Here is a 19,543-nt window from a genome sequence, read left to right on the forward strand (position 1 = left end):
TGGTATCAAATTGAGTCCCCTCAACACACACACTTAAGCGGTGTAATGCCAAGTCAAGAACCACAGTACTCCAGCGTCCCTCCATAGGTAAGATAAAAACAAATTATATGGCTCATGTGAACTGCGTTCATTCTTGTTGTTAGAGAGATGGGCAATGGATAGAACAAAATAACAGGTGCTACATGGCAGACCCAGACTTTACAACACTGGCAGAGATACCTTAGTGTGCCAAACCTTACAAGCTGTCCTAACATCCATCACAATAAGATAGGGCTAAACAAACCCAAACAAAACTCCACAGAACTACTGCAATGTCACCAAGAAAGGTGGTTCTCAATGAAGCCTACCATATTTTTATCATTTTCTGCACAACACTGCATATTTTTAATTCAGAAGAAAGCTTTTTAAAAATTGAATGCTTGTTCTAATTTGTGTAGATCTTACATCCATTTTATTTATGCTTGAGAAGCTAAAGGGGCTTCTGGAGCAAGCACTCTGTGAAAGAGCTAACTGAAAAACATAGAAAGTTTTCCACACTCTAGAAAGTGTGGAAGTTTGCGCCACTGAGATATTATGAATAGACAATGCCACAAAAATAAAACTAGTCTCACAAATAGGAATCAAACATCACATTTCTGAATAAGCTGAACAGATTTAAAAAGCACAGAAGAATAACTTGCTATATAACTCTTTTACAAGGGATATGATAACTTTATTTTCCTCTCCATGGGCTACAGCAGGGGTGGGCAAACATTTTGGCAGGAGGGCCACATCATCTCTCTGACACTGTGTTGGGGGGGGTGCCAGGGAAAAAGGTAATTTACATTTCAAATTAGAATAAATTTACATAAATGAATACATTAGAGGCAGAACTTATATGAATGAAAGAATTTTACTAAGCTTATTTATAATTTATAATATATAAAAGAGAACTATAATACAGTCATGTAGAACCACATGAGAACGATGAACTGTTTGCCACACACCTCTTGCACGTTGAAAATATACAAACCAGCCCAGACCAAGACAGAAACACATGGAGGTTCAGAGGTAATTGGGGGGGGGGGGGAGTTAATGCCCAGAAAAATGCAGAAAACACATAAAGACTATACAAGGCCTTACTGTTACTCAGCCCACAGCTTGCATCTGGCAGTCGTGACTGGCAGTTGCAGGCCAGCACGGGCTCCAGCAGTCTCCAACGGGCCAGAGGCTCATTGGAGACTGGAGGCTCCCTGCGAGCCAGATTGGAGGTTCCCAAGGGCCACAAATGGCCCACGGGCTGGGATTCGCCCATCCCAATTTACAGCATTTATGATAAAAAGTTATTTGAAGGTTAAGCATTGAACCTTCAAAAGTACAAACTAAATATTGAAAAAATTATAATTTGACACACTCTGTTGCTGATGGAATTTGTGACATAAAATACCTAGAAACAAATTAGGTATAAATGCAACTGCGAGAATAAATGATGAAATAGCACATCGTTAGAGCAGTGGTTCCCAAACTTGTGGGTTGCAACCTACCAGGGGAACCAGAAGCAGGTCATTTCCCCTTAAGTGGAGCGGCCCTGCTTGGATGGCAGTGACGCCACTGCAGCAATCGTGGTGCTGCCACCGCCAAGGGGCTCTTTTTATTTAGCTGGGGGGCGGTGCTGGCCTCCTGCAGGGTTCTGGTGGCTCATAGTTCCCCCTCCGATCTCCTCCACAGCTGCTGTAAAAAGCCCTTATCGGGGAAAACCAGAAGGAGCTTTAGATTGGAGATAAGGGCTTTTTACAGTAGCTGCAGAGGAGATCGGAGGGGACTGTGAACCTCTAGGATGCCAGCACTACCCCCCTGGTAAGTAAAAAGTCCCTTGGCAGCAGCAGCACTGTGATGCCATCACTGCCCCTAACCTGCCCATGCAAACACTTACCTGGTTCCTAACTCCCCTATAGTTGTTTGGGAACCACTGCATTAGAGGGACCAGAAGATTCTGCAGATCAACAGACAGACTATTTCTGTGTTTGGCATCTTTGCCATTGGCAAACAGCCAATATAGATCCTACTTGTAGATCCTTCTGCCCCATCTCACTGGAGACAACTTGGACTATGACATCAACTGCCAGGGGATAAAAGAGTTTGCCTTAAGCACACACTCATGTACACCCCTATATCTTATACACACCCCTATATCTTATATTGTAACTTTGTGATTTTTTAAAAATCCAGCTTTTTACATCTTGCTTTACTTCTCCAGAGGGTTCCAAAGCAGTTTAACAAATTTGAAAAGTACAACACAGTAATGAAACTCGAAGACTAGTGCTGGTCTCTGCTGCAATTAGTATTCTAAGTTCCCCTAGCCCAGGGGTGCTCAATAGGTGGATCGCGATCTACCGGTAGATCGCGAGGCAAAATGAGTAGATCACAGAGTGCCGACTCCCCCCCCCTTCAGGTGCCTCTGGGAGGAAACACCGGGAGTAAGGCCCATTGTACTCAATGGGGCTTACTCCCAGGTAAGTGTGGCTAGGATTGCAGCCTCACAGCCTAATCCTAGGCATGTCTACTCAGGAGTAAGTCCTGTTATACTCAGTGGGGCTCAAGGTACACCAACATACATTGTACACATAAATGTTATATGTTATGATGGCGCGAACATTGTAAAAAAAACTCTGGTAGATCTCCGGGCCTTGCTGGGTTTCAAAGTAGCTCTCGAGCCAAAAAAGTGTGAGCACCCCTGCCCTAGCCTATCTTATTTTCAACTAATTTTAAGTGTGGTAAGTGGCAGCTCAATCCTAACCTGCAACAGCACAGCCTGGTTGCATAGCCTGCTATGTACATCCAATGCAGGTCAGGAGGTGATTGGAGATCTCCTCGGGGTAAGGGAATATTCTTCCCCTTACTCCGTGTTGAGGCCCAGCCTGCCCTATGGGACTTCTCAGATCCATGCCAGCCATGCCACACTTCTAGCTCCAGATGCAGCGCTGGCAGGCTGGCACAGGCCCTCCTGCCGGCACCGCTTGCTTGTGATTCGGTGTAAAAGCACTTTGTGGCACTTTTACAATGGCTCATGCCAGCGCAGAAAGTGCTGCACCAGTACAGCACAGCACAAAGTTTGGATTGAGCTGTGAGAGTCACTCTTGGTTGAAAAGCAGGTATAAGTAGAAAAAAAAGCATTAATTTTATTGCCAGTACCCCATACTTATCATTTCACTGTGTAATAGACACCAGAAATGCAATATTTTAAATAGTCATTTCATTTTTATGCTATAATGCTGTTAGTGATATAGTAACACTACAACATTTCAGCCAATTCAATGTATTATAAAACTAATCAACCTATCAAGAAATTACAAGTTCGCAGACTGACATTCTGCACTAGACAAGACCTTGAAACTAGAGGTGTTTGAAAACAGTGTTATATAGCTTACACAGAAGTAAGCTCATTGTGTTCAGCAAGACCTAGGCTGTGAACCTATCTTACTCACCAGAAACAAAGACCTCTATGAATTACATTACCAAAGAAATTCAGAAAACTTCATATTTCTATAACCCCTGCTAATTGGGTAAGAGGCACTTTTTCAAGTGGGTGCTCCTTTTTTTAGCAGGGGGAGAGTAACTGGCTCACCTCACCCCAGCACTGTCTGTTCTAGTGGCTGTCTGCTGGTATTCATTTGCATCTTTTTAGATTGTGAGCCCTTTTGGGACAGGGAGCCATTTAGTTATTTGATTTTTCTCTGTAAACCGCTTTGTGAACTTTTAGTTGAAAAGCGGTATATAAATACTGTTAATAATAATATTTCTCAATAAAGAAATGTAATGAAAAAAGCCTGGAATCACATACATGGGTAGAGGTCCCATGAGAAAAAGGACAAAAGAATTTGAACCACATGGCTTAAAACAGAAGAATAGAAGTGTCAGATCAAACTAACAGCCCAATCCTACCCTTTCCTTGTTCCCAGGGCTACAGAAGCGCCAGAATGGTGACTGCTGTATCTTATGGGGCCAGGGAAGCAGTGCCAGGTCTCCTCAGGTCTATGTAACAGAAGGCCCCAATGGGTCTCCTTGGATCTGTGCCTGCTATTAAGTGGGCACAGACCCAAGGAGACCTGTGTCAAGTTTCCTGGCTTGGGAGGGGGGTTAGAATATGGCGGTAGAGCCTACTGCCATCTCTGTCCCCCTCCTGGGTCCACTCCTCCTCCCACCCTTCCCTGTCCAATTATACCCCCTTCCCACCCTCCCCTGCCCCCCAAAGCCCTGCCACTGGCTGTCCTCACTGCCAGGAGCTCTCAGCATCCATCTTTGGGTGCTGAGACCCAGCTGGTGGGGGGCCTTGGTGTCGGCGGTGTGTTAGCATTTTGCTGAAGAGTGGTCAGTCAAATGCTTACAAGAAGCCCATAGCTCTCCTCTGTTTGTCCCCAGTATTGGTATTCAGAGGTACATTACCTCTAAACACAGAGACTTCATTTAGCTATCATGGCTAATTGTCATCAATAGACCTATTCTCCAGGAAATTTGTCTGTGAACACTATCTAGGCAATAGTATAAATTAGAATTATTATTTAATCACACATTGTATGAAGAAGTACATCCTTTCGTCCATACTAAATCTATTGCCAGTCAAATTTACCAGGTGACTCTTGAGCTGTACTTTATTACAGAATTTAAAACATTTTTCTCTTTATCAGTCATAATTTTATAAGCCTCTATCATGTAATTCCCTCTGCTACTGCCTTAGTCCTTTTCCTACACACGCAAAAAACTGCTTTGGTCTTTCCTGCAAGGGGGGTATGCTCCAGTCCTTCGATCCTTTTGATTTATACAGAATCATTATGATACCAACAATTCTGATTTCAACTACGTCCCTAATAATCCTTGGAGTTTCCTTTTTTACAGCCACAACATACTGAGCTGAGGTCATACATGTTCAGCTAAACCACGGTTGAGGCCAACAAAAAAAGATCTGAACCCGTGATTTAAAACCCAGTTAACATTAAACCACAATTAGTTATTGATCTGCTTCTAGAGGCTGCTGAACTTGCAATCTCATGACTTTAGGAGGCAGAGTCCTGAGTGAATAGGAAACAAAAACAGATAAGCAACACTAAACCATGGTTTGAATTCTTAACAATGGAGAACACAAAACTGTACTTTCATACGATGCCTTGAACCCAGTCTTTATGTTTTCAAAGACATATACACCATATCCCAAAGTATTCCTTCTCAGGTAGCCACAGCTTGAACAACAACATACTTGACGAGAGAGGAAAGAACAATAGGAGCAAAACACTTGTGAGGATATATTGATCTCTCTCTCTCCGACATCTCAGTATTGACAATAGCAAGGTAACGGTATATCCATAGCATTAATTTTAGTAATTACTTAGCAGTGGTTCCCAAACTCTGGGTCGGGACCCACTGGTGGATCACGACCTGATTGCTGGTTGCCAAAGGGTAATGAAAAGATCAGATAACCAATTGCCTCAAGCCCTGAGGCTATTGAAACATCAGATACTGTAGCTGCTAAATACCCTGCAAAGTGCTCAGCTCCTGCAGTTTGCAAGATACAGGTCCAACCTTGTTATACACGGATTTTTTATACATGGATTTGACTCAACATGAATGGCCACTGCAAATGAGAAGGAATGTGATGATCCCTGGAGAAGGGGAAAAATGCATCCCTTAAAAATCAAAGTTTTTTTAAAAAAACTGCTTTTCTAACTGTTGTAGGGAGTCAGTCATGCAAGCGATTACAGGTATAACCTAACCATGGATTTTTCACCCATGGAAATGGATTTTTCCATCTCAATAGGATGAGAAAGACCCTTTAAATTAAAGAAAAACAGTAACTATAGCCTCATTAATACAAGAGAGGGCAGCCAGTTGACAATCCATCAACCATTTTCTCTCCAGGCACTTAGCTTCACTCCAAGGTAAGGGATCCCTCCCTTCCCCCTGAGAATGTGAAAAAAAGATAATCACCTTTGCTCTTAAAGGGAGGGTCCCTGGCTCCCCTGGAAAGACTGATTGATGGATTGTTTGCCTAATGACTCTGTCTTAACATCACAAAGATCAGCAAGGCTGTTTTTAAATCAAAGGGACTTTGTTTTTTAAATTGATTTACTTTAGTGTAAAGATTTACTTTAGATTTTTGCCATTCATGTGAGTTCTGGGAATGGAACCCTTGTGAATAATGAGTCTCAACCTGTAGCTACTAACTGCCCTGTAAGTAGCTGAGCTCCTACAGTTTGCAAGCATGAGTAAATATAGAGAGATAGTTTGAGCGTCTTTTTTCTGGTTATTATTACTTATAAATAAATATTATTTCTTTCTATATCTCCTTTTTAAAAAGTCTGATAAACCTAGGTAGGCCCCAAAAGAGTGTTGCTTTAAAAAGTGGGTCCTGGTGCTAAAAAGTTTCGGAACCGCAGACTTAGCTTTTTTCATCCTTGATTGATCTAGACAAATGCTGGAAGACAATAAGGGAGATTCTCACACATCCCCTGATAATAGATTATAATTCCTAAGGAGGCCCCATCTCCCACTTTGAGCTATTGCAGCTCAACCCTAACCCTTGGTATGGCACTATTCTATTTGCAGCTATTCTCTCACCCTCCCCAGTCCTATCTATACAATTTAAACCAGACAGAACAAACAGGTGTACTGCTGCTAAACGAATGCAATATACATTATGGTTTGTGATATTTGTTTGATAATTGCCGTTATGCTGTCAGTGAAAGATGACATTACCTTAATTGCTAACTGAACACATGTCTTCTACATTTCCATTAATAGTTACCGTAGATACTCGCCTATAGTACATGAAATTTTTGCCAAGTAATCAAGCTCCAATTATCACTTTGCCTTATCTCTGAGTCAGAGGGCAAAGGCTTTCAACTCTGAAAAGTTTTGTTTCTCAAGCAGCAGACAGGCATCAAGTTTCTCAAGCAGCAGGCAGGCACAGCTCTTTAGAAGCAATTAGTTAACCTTTTATTCTCCTTCCTTCTGCTGCAGCCTGGTTCTGCTTTGCAAATGCTTGCAAAGCAGGTCTGTTTTTTGAAACACCAGGATGGGAATCCTCCTTTCCATTTGAAGCAGGCTACAATTCAATGCACCCTTACTTAAGAGTAACACCCATGGAAAGCAGTGGGTCTACTTCTGAGTAAAAAGGGTTGCAAATATATGCAGCTGCAACTCTCTGCTGTGAATTGAATTGCACACTCCCAGTTATGTGTTATGGGCTGTATGTTGTACGTAGAGCTTCTGGCTTAACACACCAGATACCTTAAAGGTGGATTTGATTCATGGTTCTCCTGCAGCGGTTCCCAACCTTTTTCACATGCATATCCCTTGGCAGCCTATTTCCATAAACTGTACCCTTCATATTAGCAAAATGTTTGTAATTAATAATACAAGCCCTCATCTCCTCTCTATGAAAGTCCAGACTTCATGTATTTATCACAGTGTTTTCTCTTTATATCTGTTTGAAGAACAGAATACTCTCCCTTTGCACTGTTTTGCACCAGAAGTGTGCTGAGAAATTCTGGGCAATTGATCACTTTCCATATTATGTTTCAGTTTTTTTACTGTGCTGGTTTTCAATCACTGGTTCATACATGAATTGATGACCAAAAACTAGCTATTGGTGGGGCTTTCACAGCCAACTAGCTACCTCCTTTCCTGCCTTGCTGGCCCTTGCAAGGCATTCTGGAGCATGACCTGCCTTTTACTACCATTATTCCAATCTTTTTCAAGTACCCCTAAAGGTCCTGTTGAGTGTCCCTGGGAGTACATGAATACCAGGTTGGGAACCACTGTTTTACTGGTATGTTGTTTACAGTGCATTTACTCTGATAGTGCTTACAAAAAGGTGCTGAAGACCAGAGTTTAGAAAGAATAAAAATGTATCTTATGATCTTTTACTATGCTTTTAATAAATTAGAGACTACAGTTCTTAGGTAACAATTAGTGGTAGGTTATTTTTCAGGATCTGGCCTGATTTTCAGTAAAATCAGACAAAACTGCAGTCAGACACCCCCCCCCCAGTTAAACCCCCGACTTAGCCGAGGGTCATAGAAAATTCCATGATTGTTGGCTCAGAACCTGCCCTCGACTTATCTGTGGGATCGACTTATAGGCGGGTATCTGCGGTGAGTTGAAATGCTTCCATACCCACTATATTCTTCAGCCTATTTTCAAAGAATTGCTAGATATACAAATAATATAAAAACACATTAAATCTTATTTTTCATGTAACAATAGTATCACCGCACTTGTACATGTAAATTCTCTCAAGTGACAGTCCCATAAAAATACATTTAATTTCTTTTTTCTTTTGCAGTTTCAAGAAATTGCAGATCTGTACCTGCTTTGCCATTCACTAATTTATTCTGGTAATACTGCTGTTCCAGCTGTGGATTTGCACCAGGGCGAAGCAATGCTTTTCCTGATCCTCTGTTACTTGTAACAGCTACTGGTTTTCCTGTGAAACACAATTAAGATTGTAACACACTTAGGGCACAATCCTAACCAACTTTCCAGCACTGAGGAAAGGGCAATGAAGCTCTGAGATAAGAGAACAAACATTCCCTTATCTTGAGGAGGCCTCCGTGACTGCCACCCAACTGCAGAATACAGCACATGCCCCATTGACACTGTGTCAATGCAGGAAAGTTGGTTAGCATTTGGGCCTTACACTGCAGTTTTACAATATCTGAAAGTGATACTGCAATCATCTTTGCAATACAAGTTCAGTCCCGCAAGTCCTGATTCATGCAGCTACAACTGTAAGTCTACTTTTTAGGCAAACACAATCAGGAGTGAGAATGTTCTCAGCAGTGCACATACACTCTTCCCCCTTTATAAGTACTCTCACTATACAGATTTTCATTTATACATCCTGCTCATATTAAGATAATCCCTCTTTACCTATACCAAGAGTTTCGATATAAGGGAATGGTGGCGGGGAGGGGGGAGGACAAAGTCTCTTGTGGAGGTAAGGTCTACTTCTCATTTTACCCAATGGATACACCTCCCCACTGTTTTTAGCTCTGGAGACAGAGGAGTGGATGTATTTACCTCATGTGCCCAAGAAGGAGTTCCAGGAGGTCAGATCGAAATTTGGATTTCTCCCCTGGTAGGGCAGAGATCCAGAAGGGCCCCCTTTCTCAGGTGTACTCCCACGGGCTATAGGGCAGGGCTTATCAAACTGGAGTGTTGCTGACGCCCCAGCTAGGGAAGCCCCAACTCTGGCCCCATAGGCATGGGCAGGGTGATGGCAGTGACGCAAAGGGGCTTTCCCCCCCACTTACCTCTGCCAGCGCCAGCCTTCAGTAGGGAGGTATGGGGAACCTGCTGACCCCTTTGCAGGGCTCTCTACACCTAAGAAAAACTAAATATAGCTATTACAACCCACTTCTGGAGGCTGGCACTGTCGGAGATAAGTGAGAAAAAAGCCCCTTTGTCCCTGATGACAGCACAATTGTGGCAATCACATCACTGCCACGCTCCTGTCCCCTCAGAGAGGCCCAAACTCTGAGGGTTTGGGAGCTGCTGCTGTAGGAGAAGTGCTCTTCAGGAGCATCAGAGGACCAAGCACAACTGGGAAAGAAGCACCCTCCACATGAGGTGCATTGCCTGATGGGTAGCACATCCCTACATAGTCTAGTCATGGGCATTACACATTCCCTTTTACAGTGTATCTGTTTTGGTGCTGGGTTTCTACAAATTACTGTGAATATGGGACCTAAAGAGCAGAAAAAGATTTTAAAAATGGGAAAAGTGAAAAATGATGAAACATAAGAGAGTGGCTCATTGTCTGCAACTAAACCTCTGAGGTGCTAAACCTCTTTATGTGATGACAGAACAGTTGTATGCGCAACCTCCTGATTTTAGAAATGGTTACCTCAGAATTCCAGATGCAAAGGATGGCACTAGGATGTAGGTCTCTTGTTGTCTTGTGTGCTCCCTGAGACATTTTGTGGGCCACTGTGAGATACAGGAAGCTGGACTACATGGGCCTATGGCCTGATCCAGCGGGACTCTTCTTATGCTCTTAAAACATTTTCACTGTCAACTTTAACACTTTATTGGTGCTGCATGCTGCTATTAAATGTTATTTATTCTATTTTATCATGCCACACAACTTTTTTCCTTATACTATTTAGAGTGATTTTGGAAGGAACTTGGGATGGTTTTAGAATTAGAGTTAGAAGAGTGTTGTAGTTTTGTTTTTTGTTTTTAATGAATTAATAAAAAAACAGGGGTGTCAAACATAAGGCCTGCGGCCCAAATGCAGCCCCCAAAAGCAATTTATCCAGTCGCCATTTTAATTGGGCTCTCTCATATCTTGAAAATATCAAGATTTGCACATTTTCTCTTCTGTCATCTGCAGCTGTTTTCTATGTGAGAACCAAGTGCTTATTTCTGGCCATGCTCTGCTTAATGATGTCACTTTCTGCTTAATGATGTCACTTCTGTCCCTCAGCAGGCACCATGAATGCTAACCGGCTCTCTGCATGAAACAAGTCTGACATCTCTGAGTTAGAATGTTTCACATTGAAATGTAATAATTGTACTCGTTATTGGCAATTGGCAATTTGCAAAAACAAAATGGCAATTTAATCCACTAGTGTGCTTAATGGAATGTAGAACATTCCAGCTTAAAATCTACATTTTCAATTATCAGTCTTACTTTCAGTTCTCCAAGCTAACGATTTGGACTGAAGGTTACCATACATTCTGCCTCCTATAGGTAGCATTTTGAGATTGTAATATATTGTACTTAAATTAAAGCCCTAAACAGCATGACCCTGTCTTTTTGGAGACAATTGTCTTTGATATATATACCTCCCTGGACTCTCAGATTTACAGATGCAACCTTGTTCCCATGTTCCCTTGTTCATGCAGCTTAGATCATCTGGGACACGGTAGGGTATTGTGTCCCTACCATTGAGTCTCCACACAGTGAAACTCCTGTTGAAGAATGATGATATCCCTCTGTGTCTTGCAATGGCAGGTGAAGTTTTTTTCCTAGCTACGAATGGCTGAGGGTTCAATCCTACTGCCAGGCAGTGCCACTCGTACATATGCTACCCTCACAACGGCAGTCACAAAAGTGCCATAAGACACATTGTGGTGGCCAGGAAGGAAAAGACGCAGGCAGGGAGGTCAGTGCCATTGGCACTGGGCCTCCACCACGGTAGGATGACCAGAGGCACCCACTAACGTTACATTTCCTGCTGAGAGGCAGGGAGGCATTCCTGGGTGGAAGAAGGGTGAGGGAAGGCAAGGAGGGGTGTTCTGGGGCAGGGGTTGGTAGTCCAGGGGTGGTTCAGGCATGGGAAGATGGCTAGGACTGCTGCCTCAGCTGTGCTGGATCCTATCCCCCACCACACCTGAAAGCCCTACATGGGCTACTTGAATCTGCACCAGCTATTGAACTAGTACAGATCGGAGTAGATCCATAGGGGCTGTGGGGTTCAACATGGGGTAAGGAAACCAATGTTCCCTTACCCTAAGGCAGGGGTGTCCAAAGTTTTTGGCAGGAGGGCCGCATCATCTCTCTGACACTGTGTTGGGGGCCAGGGGAAAAAAAGAATTTACATTTAAAAATTTGAATAAATTTACATAAGTTTACATAAATTAATATACTAGAGGTGGAACTTATATGAATGAATGAAGGTCTTGAAATAGCTCAAGGCCTATAAAAGGCCTTGCACAAAGCAAGGCTGGCCTTTCCTTTGCTGCTGCTACTGCAGCACAGACATGAAACAGCAAGTAGTGGAGGAAGCCCTCATCCCACAGCTCACACGAGAGGTCAAACAGTTGCCCTCACACCGAGAGCAGCTGTGTCGGGCCAGTACGGGCTCCAACAAATCTCCGGAGGGCCAGAGGCTCATTGGAGACTGGGGGCTCCCTGAGGGCCGCATTGAGAGGCCTCGAGGGCCACATGTGGCCCCAGGGCCGGGGTTTGGGCACCCTGCCCTAAGGAGACCTTCAGCAGCCTCCTGGGCCCTGGAGAAATGGGGGCAGGGAAGGCTAGAATGAGGCGATAATGGGGTAGGGAACTAGATGGTCATGGCGTGGGGGTAGAGGAGGGGATCAGATTCAGGATTGGGGCAGGTTTAGCAGTCACTGAATTCTAGCCCTCTTCCCAGACCCGATCCTGTGGTGCAGTTCCATGCAGACCTGACCCAAAAAATTTGTTAGTGCAGGTGTGAGTGGACCCTCTTGCTCTACAGAAGCTTAACCACAGAATAAAAGAATAGGATTGGGCTCATAAAGAAGTACAAGTACTCACCTTTTAGATCTGGCCTTTCTCGGATACCCACTGATACAAAAAAGCAATCCATATCCACATGAAATATACAGCTCTGATGCTTGGTTGAGCTCAGGTTGGATACATTATCTAGTACAACAAACAAATCAAAAGTTTAAACTAGTCATAATAACAGTTATAAAATTCCTATTAATCTGAGATTCATCGGCCTACTCCTTGTTCACAAGTTAAACTGTGCTCAGAACTATGTAGGATGACACATAGCTCTAGTGTGTCAATGTGGCTTGATATTTAAAAAGATGACATTACAGGGGGGCCTCGGCATCCGCGGATCCCGTGTTCGCAGCTCCCAGCACACACCCCCTGTGGACAGTTCTCTGAATTCAGAGAGTCCTCTGAGCCTAGCAGTGGTTGCAGATGTCCGTCTACAGCCTCTGCTGGGCTCAGACCGAGCCTTAGAGGTAAAGAGTCACTTCCGGTTTTATGAGAAAACTGGAAGTGCTGTTTTTTACCTCTAAGGCCCAGCTTGAGCCTGGCAGAGGCCGCAAACGGATGCTGGCCACTGCTGGCCTCCAGAGGGTGGTGGTAGGCATCCTCTAGTATCCATGGATTCAGGTATCCATGGCGGGGTCCAGAACACACCTTCCACGGATACAGGGGCACAGCTGTATTCCGTATTTCATACTTTTTCTTCATTATATCATTTCAGGCATGTGTATAAGGTCCTGCAACTACGTGGAACTGAAAGCCAAATAAGCATTTTTATATTCATCTCCCAACCTGATTCTTCACTACTGCTTTAGCTGTAATCTGACCAATCAAGACAGCTACAAATAAATGGTATTCAATTATAAATTATTCAACTCTGTGAAAGAAGAGGGACTATGGAGGACAAAAGATGCATAGAATTCTTGTGGTTAATGATAGTCCTTTTCCCCTTACTATCTGCTTCACTCTTCCTACTACTGAGACTGGGGTTACTTGGGAAATTGGTACACCTTCCTGCTGCCACCACCCAAGTCTAAAAAGCCCAAAGAAAGAAAACCTCTTTCCCAAGTTTACCAAAGGCCCCTAAATCCCTGAAAAACTTAAGTGATCTTCCAGATGTGGCAATCTGCTCCTTCTCAATAGAACTTGGTTCAGATACATAAATCAGTTTTTAAAAAACAAAAACAAACCTCAAGAAGTTTATAAATAGGGCAAATGAACAAAGCAATGCAAAGGAAATGGGGGAGAGGGAATACAAAAGGATCAAAGCAAGACATGTACAAAAAATCAAACAGGTACAACAACAAAAAAGTCAGTGGAGGGCCCAAACCTATCTAATTTTCCAGTGTCTGTATAGCTGTGCCAGTAGGGCATGCTCTGAATCCTGTGGTGGGGAGGCAGTCACAGAGGCCTCTTCAAGGTCAGGGAGCATTTGTTCCCTCACCTCTGGGCTGTATTGCGACTGCACTGGTGCTGGAAAGTTGGATAGGATTGGGCTCGGAGAAAAAAAAAATTGAGCCCCAAAAATTTTCTTTAGCATGTCCTTTGCAGCCTGTGGCAGACACTGCCAGCTCTTCTGCCCAAGGAGGGTAGTAGCCCTTGAGAAAATGGAACTTGCTCCCAAGGCATGCAGTGCACACCTGGGTGCTTCCCAGCATATCTTTGGAGTTAGGTCTACGCATTTGTCACATGGATCTTTTGGCCCACCTTCCCTTCCAAAGGGGATAACTGCAGGATAAGTTGAGAGGGCTGAGATGGGGGTCCCCACTCCAGAAACAGAGTGAATCCAATACCATATCTGGAAGAGAGTACAACCTGCTAACAAGGTGCAGTGTATGTTTTGGGGTGACCCTCTCTGGCTCCACTGCTTGATGAAAAGCATCAGGGAAAGGGCAACCATGGGCCTAACTAGGCTCTGGAGAAGCATTGCTCTGATGCCTTGAGAATGATGGGATGGTGGTGCCACCTTGGTCTCTGTGCTAGTGTTGAGGCTGAGCACCTGTATTACTTTATCCAAAAGCCATGGGATCTGGTCTGTAGGAAAAGTCCTGGCTATGTCAGCCTTTTTGATGAACTTACCATCATACGCTGATAGCTCACCCTCCTCCCTAGAGAAGCTGGAACATCCTGCAGACTCAGAAACTGCAGAGTCACTGGGCTGAACCTGGAAAGTGTGGGTTGGGATCTCTTGGGTGCTTAGCCCTGGGCCATTCATGTCCCTGGTGCCCTTCTCTGCTATAGCTGGTAGGGAACTGGGGCCCCATGTCTAGGCAGCCTGACATCTGCAGCTCAGCAATGACTCCTTGTTGAGATATACTCTAACCTGATTTTCCAGAGATCAAGCAAGGTTGGGGAGGTAGTGGCCCCAGTCCCTGGGAGACTGGATTAGTGGGGACAGCCCAGATTATCACCATCGCCCCAGAAAACACCCCCAGAGTCATACCTGGTTTCATTGATAATGGAATGGCTCTTGCTAGGCTTGCCATGTTATCTCTCTCACCCCCTCTCCTCCTGACTGTCATGCAGTTGGCAGAGAGTGAGTGCAGCACAAGGCAGAGGAGAATGCACTCTAACCGATTCCACCAAGTCTACAAAGGCAAAGGGGGAGAAGGGGAGACCATGGCTAGGCTAGGCGCCTGCAGGGGAACGTGCTGAATGTATGGCTTGCCAGACCCTACCAAGCCAGCCCGGGTGGGTGAGGTGGATCAGGGAGCTCCACTGTTTTGCCACCACTGTTGTGATCCCAGCATGGGCAAAGCTGAGCCTTCCAGGGCTGTTATGCTGGCAAGCCTAGCAATAGGGAAGTGACAGTGAGGTGGATACCACGTTTCCCACCAAAGAGTATGAAGGCTCTGAGGCTGATATTGGGTACACTCCTTTCTATTTGCCACTCCTGTCAGAAGCCCCTGCCAGGCTTCAATAGGCCACAGGCTTCCCTCAAGCAATAGCACAGGGAAAAAGGCTCCTACTGGCTGTACCTACAGTTGCAGAAAGCCTGCTGAACCTCTCCCCTTTCCTGTATAAGGACCAAGTCCTGACTAGAGAAGCAGGTGGAGAGGCCTCAGGGGGCCTCTGAATGCAACTAGAGGAGCCCTCTTGTTGCATCCGAAGGTATTCTGAATCACAAAGAGTTGGTGTGCAGCCTCCTCCTGTCTCAGAAGTCCTGTGGGAGGCCTCTTAGACACACTTCTGTCTTTTGAAGACATAAAATGTGATTATTTTGTTTTTACTTATTTTAAATTATGTTATACGCCACTTTGAGCTTTGGAAAAGTGAGAAAATTTTTTTAAATAAATAAAACAAGTATTTACCTGGGTCAGCTTTATTAACAGTAGACTGCCCTGCTTTCATTTTTTTTAACTTTTCCCTTCCTGGGAAGACAGTATTGTTTTGTTTTTGTAGGGTGTTGACAAATTCTGTAAATTCACACTTCCACGTAGCTATATGATGCAGTCTTGAACGAGAGTAAAAGTCAGAAATGAAGCTGCAATTAGAAGTTTTGGACAGAGGAGAAGAGTCTGTCTTACTAGGAGCAGATACTGAAGTAGTGCTTTTTGTGCTTGAAGGCCCCTGAACAGTAGAGTGGTGAGCACCATTTATTTTAACATTGCTGTGCAAAGATGAAAACAAAGACGTGTTACTCATAGTCCTATGTGCATTGCTTAAGAGTTCTGTATTTTTGTTGCTTTGTTGCAAATGCTGCATAGGGCAGTCTCTACAGTCAACAATTTCTCTCCTTTCCTCCTCCTGCACAGGACCTGGAGGCAGTCTGTTTGCAAAATTGTTGTCAGAGTGCACCAAGCTATCCTGCGTCTTTAAGGCACTGTTAGAATTAGGAGTGTGTCCATTAAAAATGGCAGTGCTGTCTCTATGGTGAATTCCATTCTGTTTGTTTCCAGAAAAGACTTGTTCCAACTCCAAGAATCCTATATCAGTATCATCTTCCCTGTTCAATTTACTCATTCCGTTGGCTTTAATTTCATTCTCGACTTCATGTTTCTTTACCAGACAATTTCTAAAACAAAAAAAATACAATGCAGAAATATTAGAAGTCTAACAGCATTTAAAATCCATTTTGAGGAAAATACCCTTTCAAACAGTTATTACATTTTAAGAGTCACTGCAGCATTGGAGTACAGCCTGCCCTCTTTAACACTTTTCTCCAGGATTTGCTAGCTTTCCAAATCAGATTTTAAGTGCCCAAAAACCAACTTCAGGCAGCTTCACATTTCCTCTTTTGTTTAAAAAGCCTTAAGCCACGTGAGCTTTATAAACAAAAGAGGAAAACATGGACCATGCTGGGAGTATTCTCAGCTTTGTTTACAGAGCAGTGAGCATAGATGGCTTGTCATACATAAAGATCAACTTACATAAGGGTGCCCAGAATGAAATCCTTAAATATGTTGGGGAATGCCTGAACAAAACTTTCACCTTAAAATGAGAACACCACCAATAAAAATATAGACCTCAAATATTTTAAATGTCTAGAATACTGAACTGTACAGAATCCAGGTACTCCCAAAGAAAGTAATTTAAATTAACATGCAAAATAGTTTGAAATAACCAATGATGGCCAGTGCTGGCCTTAGGGCAATTTGACCAAATTGGGCTCTGTGCCTGGAAGACCCTTGCACTGGGATGGCAAGGGGAGTGCCCACCAACAAAGCCAGCACCTTGCTCCATAGCTGATTCTCCAACATGGAATCTTCTGTGCCAAGGCCTTGCGAAAAGAGCATGGTAAGTGGAACAGGACCCTCCTTTGGGTCCAACTGGCTTGAAATAGGCCCCTCCAGAAGCCACTGGCAGTGATTCTCACCACTGCAGCTCATGCTGAGGTTTTGCATTGGGACCTGCAGCTCCTGAGGCTGGCCCTGATCATGGCCCTCCCAGAGGAGACTACAGTTTCATTGGCCCTGCCTCCTGGTAGTGGGAGGGGTTATATAGTCAAAGGGTCTTGGGAATGCTACTTTTCTCAACCAGAGAACTACATCTGTATTGGTGTCAAAATCAAAGTGTCACCATCTTCCTAAAATGGAAAAAAACAGACTCAGTGTTTACTGCATCTGTTGATTTTGATCTCTTTTGCAGAAGTAGGGTTTAGTACAATGTAGCAGGTTACATTGTGTGTCAGAGAGAAAGATACTATGTCAGAGACAGAGAGATGCTACACCTGGAAAAACTGGAAACATGAAGGTGAACTCTGGACTATGTCTGACTCTGGACTATGTCTGGGCTCTGACTATGTCAGAGACAGAGAGATGCTACACCTGGAAAAACTGGAAACATTAAGGTCACATGAAGGTGAACTCTGGGCTCCACAGCTGTCCCTTGATGCTCAGGTGGCACCTGGGGCTGGGGGGGGCTTTCCCCAGCTTTAGGCTATACCTGACTTCAGACGGAATCCTAATGATTCAGGCTGTACTTGAATCCATCAGATCTGGTGACAATGGTCTATCCCATAGTGACATTTTGCCTAGATCAGTGGTTCTCAAACTTTGAGGGTGCTTTACTCTCTCAGTAAGTCTTTGTGGAGGAGGGAGTCCTCCTCCTCCTGATCCCAAGATCATGTCACTAAGGGGGGGGGGCGAGAGGGGGTGCTTACACTTACTTTTAGGTAGGGCTGCTGGAGACGGCAGAAGGTGCGGGAAGCCCTGTGCAGCCCCCCACCAAGGCTTGGAATGTTCAGTAAAAGCGGGCACAAAGCACCTCCAGCAAAACGGAAGTGCTTTGCACCCACTTTTACTGAATGTTCCAAGTCTCAGGGAGCACTGCTGAGAGATGCGCAGGGCTCCCCACATCTCCTGCAGCCTCTAGCAGCCCTACCTACTAAAAAGTGAAAGCACCCCCCTCTTCGCCCCCCCATAGGGACATGATCCTGGGATTACTTCCCTGCCTCTCCTCTTCCCCTGCCACTTAAAGGGATGGGGGAATCTTTACGCAAACTGGTGGGTCATGACCCACCAGTTTGAGAACCACTGGCCTAGACTACTGTAATGCACTCTATGTGGGACTACCCTCGAAAATGGTTTGGAAGCTGCAACTAGTGCAGAATGCGGCATCTTAGTTGGTCACTGAGGCTTGGCGTGCTGAGTCTACTGTTGTGATGGAGACACACTGTTTGTTCCTTTCTGAGTCCGATTCAAGGTGTTGGTGATGACCTTTAAAGCCCTATACGGCATAGGACCAGGATTCTTCAAGGAGTGCCTTCCCCCATATAATCCTGCACATCTCCTACAATCATGAGACAGGGCCCCGCTTAAGATGCCACTGCCATCTGAAGCCAAGGAGATGGCAGCAAGGTACAGGACCTTTTCTGTTTTGGAGCCATGTCTTTGGAATCAGTTACCAGAAGACTTGAGGACAGCTCCCTCATTATGCAGCTTCCAGAGGGTTTAAACACTTATTTGTTTCACTTGGACTTTGAGGAGGGAGGAACATCCTAGGGGCCCCCTTTGTAATTCCTGTTGATGCTTTTATATTTTAATCTGCTCTTTCACTTTTTAATTTTCAAGTTGTTTTTAATTTTAATTTTTTTATTCAGATGTTTTTATCTTGTGTATGCTTTACTTTTATGTTGTACACCTGTTTCGTTACATAATACATAATAAATTATATATATAATTTATAATACACATAATACATAATAAATTATGTTAATTATGTTGTACACACTGCTTTAAGTATCAGAAAGGCAGTGTATAAATCTTTTAAATAAATAAATAATGGTGTTGCAAAGGTTCTTGTAAGCCAAGTAGTGTGTGTACTTTGCACAAACTCAGAAGCTGGAAGAAAGGTGAGTGATAGTTGAAATGCAGTAGGAAATTCCAGTTCAGTCTAAAGAGCCCCCTCCTCAATGAGACCAGAAGAGCCCAGTGAGAAGCTGTTACAGCAGAGAGCACCTGCCTGATGCTTTAAAGACAAGATGCTAAAGAAACCCAGGAGAGATCCCAAATCAGTTGACTCTCCCCTGTCCTGGGGCATTCGAACACACACATCTTTGGAATTGCCTGGGTGAGTACTGGAGGTGTGAATGAGTGGGAACACAGTTTGCTAAATGAACTCTGCAGGATGACCCCCCCCCCCATTCTTTGTGAGCGAATAAAGCAGCCTGGCCTATTTCTTTAATAACAGGCCATGCTGTTTCTGTTACTGTAATCAGTAAAGTTAGTTTAGATTGGTACTACTGTTTGGAGGTAACTTATTCCCCATAGAAGAGAGAAGATTCCTCTTTCCCCCTCTTGGGATGCTGGAGGCCTGATCAATCCTTCTGCCTCTTCCCTTAGGAAAGCTCCAATTGGC

General features: G+C 44.1%; 1 protein-coding gene across 1 annotated transcript in view; it reads right to left on the reverse strand.

Moving 5' to 3' along the window:
• REV1 (REV1 DNA directed polymerase) overlaps positions 1-19,543 on the reverse strand; it is a 66,298-nt gene that overhangs the window by 19,010 nt on the left and 27,745 nt on the right. Inside the window, exons 6-8 of the mRNA XM_066619542.1 lie at positions 15,556-16,259; positions 12,278-12,385; positions 8,342-8,458 (exon numbers count right to left, since the gene is read on the reverse strand). Coding sequence (XP_066475639.1) covers positions 8,342-8,458; positions 12,278-12,385; positions 15,556-16,259 — 929 coding nt within the window. The remainder of the gene's footprint in view (positions 1-8,341; positions 8,459-12,277; positions 12,386-15,555; positions 16,260-19,543) is intronic.

Source organism: Tiliqua scincoides, chromosome 3 (genome assembly GCF_035046505.1).
Source record: "Tiliqua scincoides isolate rTilSci1 chromosome 3, rTilSci1.hap2, whole genome shotgun sequence".
NCBI classification, from domain to species: domain Eukaryota; kingdom Metazoa; phylum Chordata; class Lepidosauria; order Squamata; family Scincidae; genus Tiliqua; species Tiliqua scincoides.